Below are 2,276 nucleotides of genomic sequence, written 5' to 3' on the forward strand. Positions count from 1 at the left end.
AATAAAACTAGAACAAGACCAAAACCATGACAAATACCGTGCCAGAAGGACGCCGTAATTTATATATATGTAATTTTTAAATATATGGAATTATACTTTTAATCTCAATATTTATATATATATTTAATTTAAATGTTGAATTTAAATCTCGACAAGTTATTAAACAACAACAGGATTTTAAAAAGACATATATATCTTAAATAAGTAGCCTATGTATGTTAAATCTAAATCCTAAAACTATACGTAAGCCTATATAGAGAGACAGATAAATATTAAATCTTAAATCTAAAAATATATATTATAACACTAATTTAAATATTTATTTCAGACTTCAAACTTTAGAAGATATGCTAGTAGACCACTCCGCTCTACCACTGTAGCCATAACCTATATTAAACATATACTTTTAAATACTTGTACATACATTTAAAATTAGCATATAAATTACAGTAAATTAAACATATACAGTAGGCAGCAATTAGATATATTAACATTCATATTTTGCAGTTTACCCCTAAACGTTACAATAAAAGCACTAAATGTGAAGGAAATGAGCTAAGTGACAGATATGTGACAGTTTTCTGTTGTTATTGTTAATTCTACATTCAGCACAACAAAGTTTAACTAAATAAGAACTCCTCTATGTCTGATAAAAGCCAGAGGCTTTGGAAACTGTTCCATACAAACTGTTCCCAGAGAAGGAAGTTACAGTTGAATCCATGCAAGAGATGAGTGATTGTGTAACGTGTCACGGGGCAAGATAAGTTCACCTGATAGGTGCGCACATGAAATAACACCTGTTCTCATTATTTGGATCATTTACTGCACAGAGCCATTCAGTGAGATAAGTGTGCGTCTGCGAGCTCCCAGAGAACGCGTTTTTTATTTAAACACACTAAAGCTACCAATGGCTGCAAGACATCGAGGCCCCTCGGGGAAAAAAGCTGAACACCAGCATGGGAGCAGCTCCAAAACATCTGACAGGAGGCACTTTGCCGCCCTGGTTCTGGCTAGAGGGGGGAGCAAAGGGATCCCACTGAAGAACATCAAGATACTGGCTGGGGTCCCCCTCCTTGGATGGGTGCTGAGAGCTGCCACTGACTCAGAGATGTTTGACAGGTAAAATGAATTCACAATGCCATCATTCATTGTTGCTTTAGAAAAGTTATTCAATAAATACAGAGATATAACTAATTAACTATAATCGAGTTTGTGTCAAACCCATTCCTGGTTTAATTGACAGGAACTTGAGTAAAGTATAAACTTCCATAATATTTTTTCAATGTTTACTTGCTTTAGTGCTCTTTGTTCAATATGACTAGTTGATATGGCGTGTTTTTTTTTTCATTTTTGTGCCGCCAACCTGAGCGCACGGTTGGTTGCACGAGAAAAAGAAGAAAAAAGAAACGCAGCAGACACCTGCATAAAAAAAAAAGGAAATCGATCTTCAAGTCCACATACAAAATGAGCAGCTATTCTCCAAAGGTGACAGTTTTGTGCAGAGATGGGAGTGGCTTCTTGAAGATGTTCTTTCTTTCTTTCTTTCTTCTCGTGCGTGTTTTGCTTTCTGTGTGCGCTCTACTATCTGTGCGCACGCCCCTTTGTTCCACCTTCCTCTCTGACTGATCCCTTCCCACATGGCCTCTCTGCCCTCATGACTTGTTTAAATCTATGTAAATAAATCAAAACGTCTGGAAACTTAGACAAATACCCAAAGCTGTTTTTTTGGCCATAATGAGAAAGGAAACAACAAAAAGACTTGATGATAAAATGAAATTGTCCTCATGTAATTAGGGCGATACAATTTCATTCAATTTAGGTTAACCAAACTCATTCATTGTAATCATGTCACTTTAAAATTAATACAAATTTGGGCAAATTATTATTGTTTATAGCAGTTTTTGAGAGTGGCCCCAGGGTGCTTAAAGAAGTGACATGTTTTTTCATATCCTGTGTGGGCACAAAGCAGTTTTGTCAGTTGCCTAAAAGAACAAATACCAGCTGTACTTTATAATATAGTTTTAAATTACGTTTATTTACTACAGTGTAAAAACAATAAAGAAGTTTGGCTCCTGAGTATTACTTAATTGCATGATGTAAATATTAATTTGAAATGTGATGAGTTGTCTGATTTATTCGAATGTATAGCTTTAGTGGCCACCTTAGGGTGTGAACCACAGCTAATTCTACCTGACATGATAACAACTGAATACAACTCTTTGATTTATATATTACAAATAAATACAAAAAATGCTAAAAAAAGAGACTTTTTGAAG

General features: G+C 34.9%; 1 protein-coding gene across 1 annotated transcript in view; it reads left to right on the top strand.

Moving 5' to 3' along the window:
- Positions 1 to 808: 808 nt before the first annotated feature.
- The window catches only part of LOC107083409 (N-acylneuraminate cytidylyltransferase-like), a 10,436-nt gene continuing 8,968 nt past the window's right edge, over positions 809 to 2,276 (top strand). The window contains exon 1 of the mRNA XM_015372609.1: positions 809 to 1,119. Coding sequence (XP_015228095.1) covers positions 908 to 1,119 — 212 coding nt within the window. The 5' untranslated portion in view covers positions 809 to 907. The remainder of the gene's footprint in view (positions 1,120 to 2,276) is intronic.

Source organism: Cyprinodon variegatus, unplaced genomic scaffold (assembly GCF_000732505.1).
Source record: "Cyprinodon variegatus isolate N-32 unplaced genomic scaffold, C_variegatus-1.0 Scaffold74, whole genome shotgun sequence".
Lineage (NCBI taxonomy): Eukaryota > Metazoa > Chordata > Actinopteri > Cyprinodontiformes > Cyprinodontidae > Cyprinodon > Cyprinodon variegatus.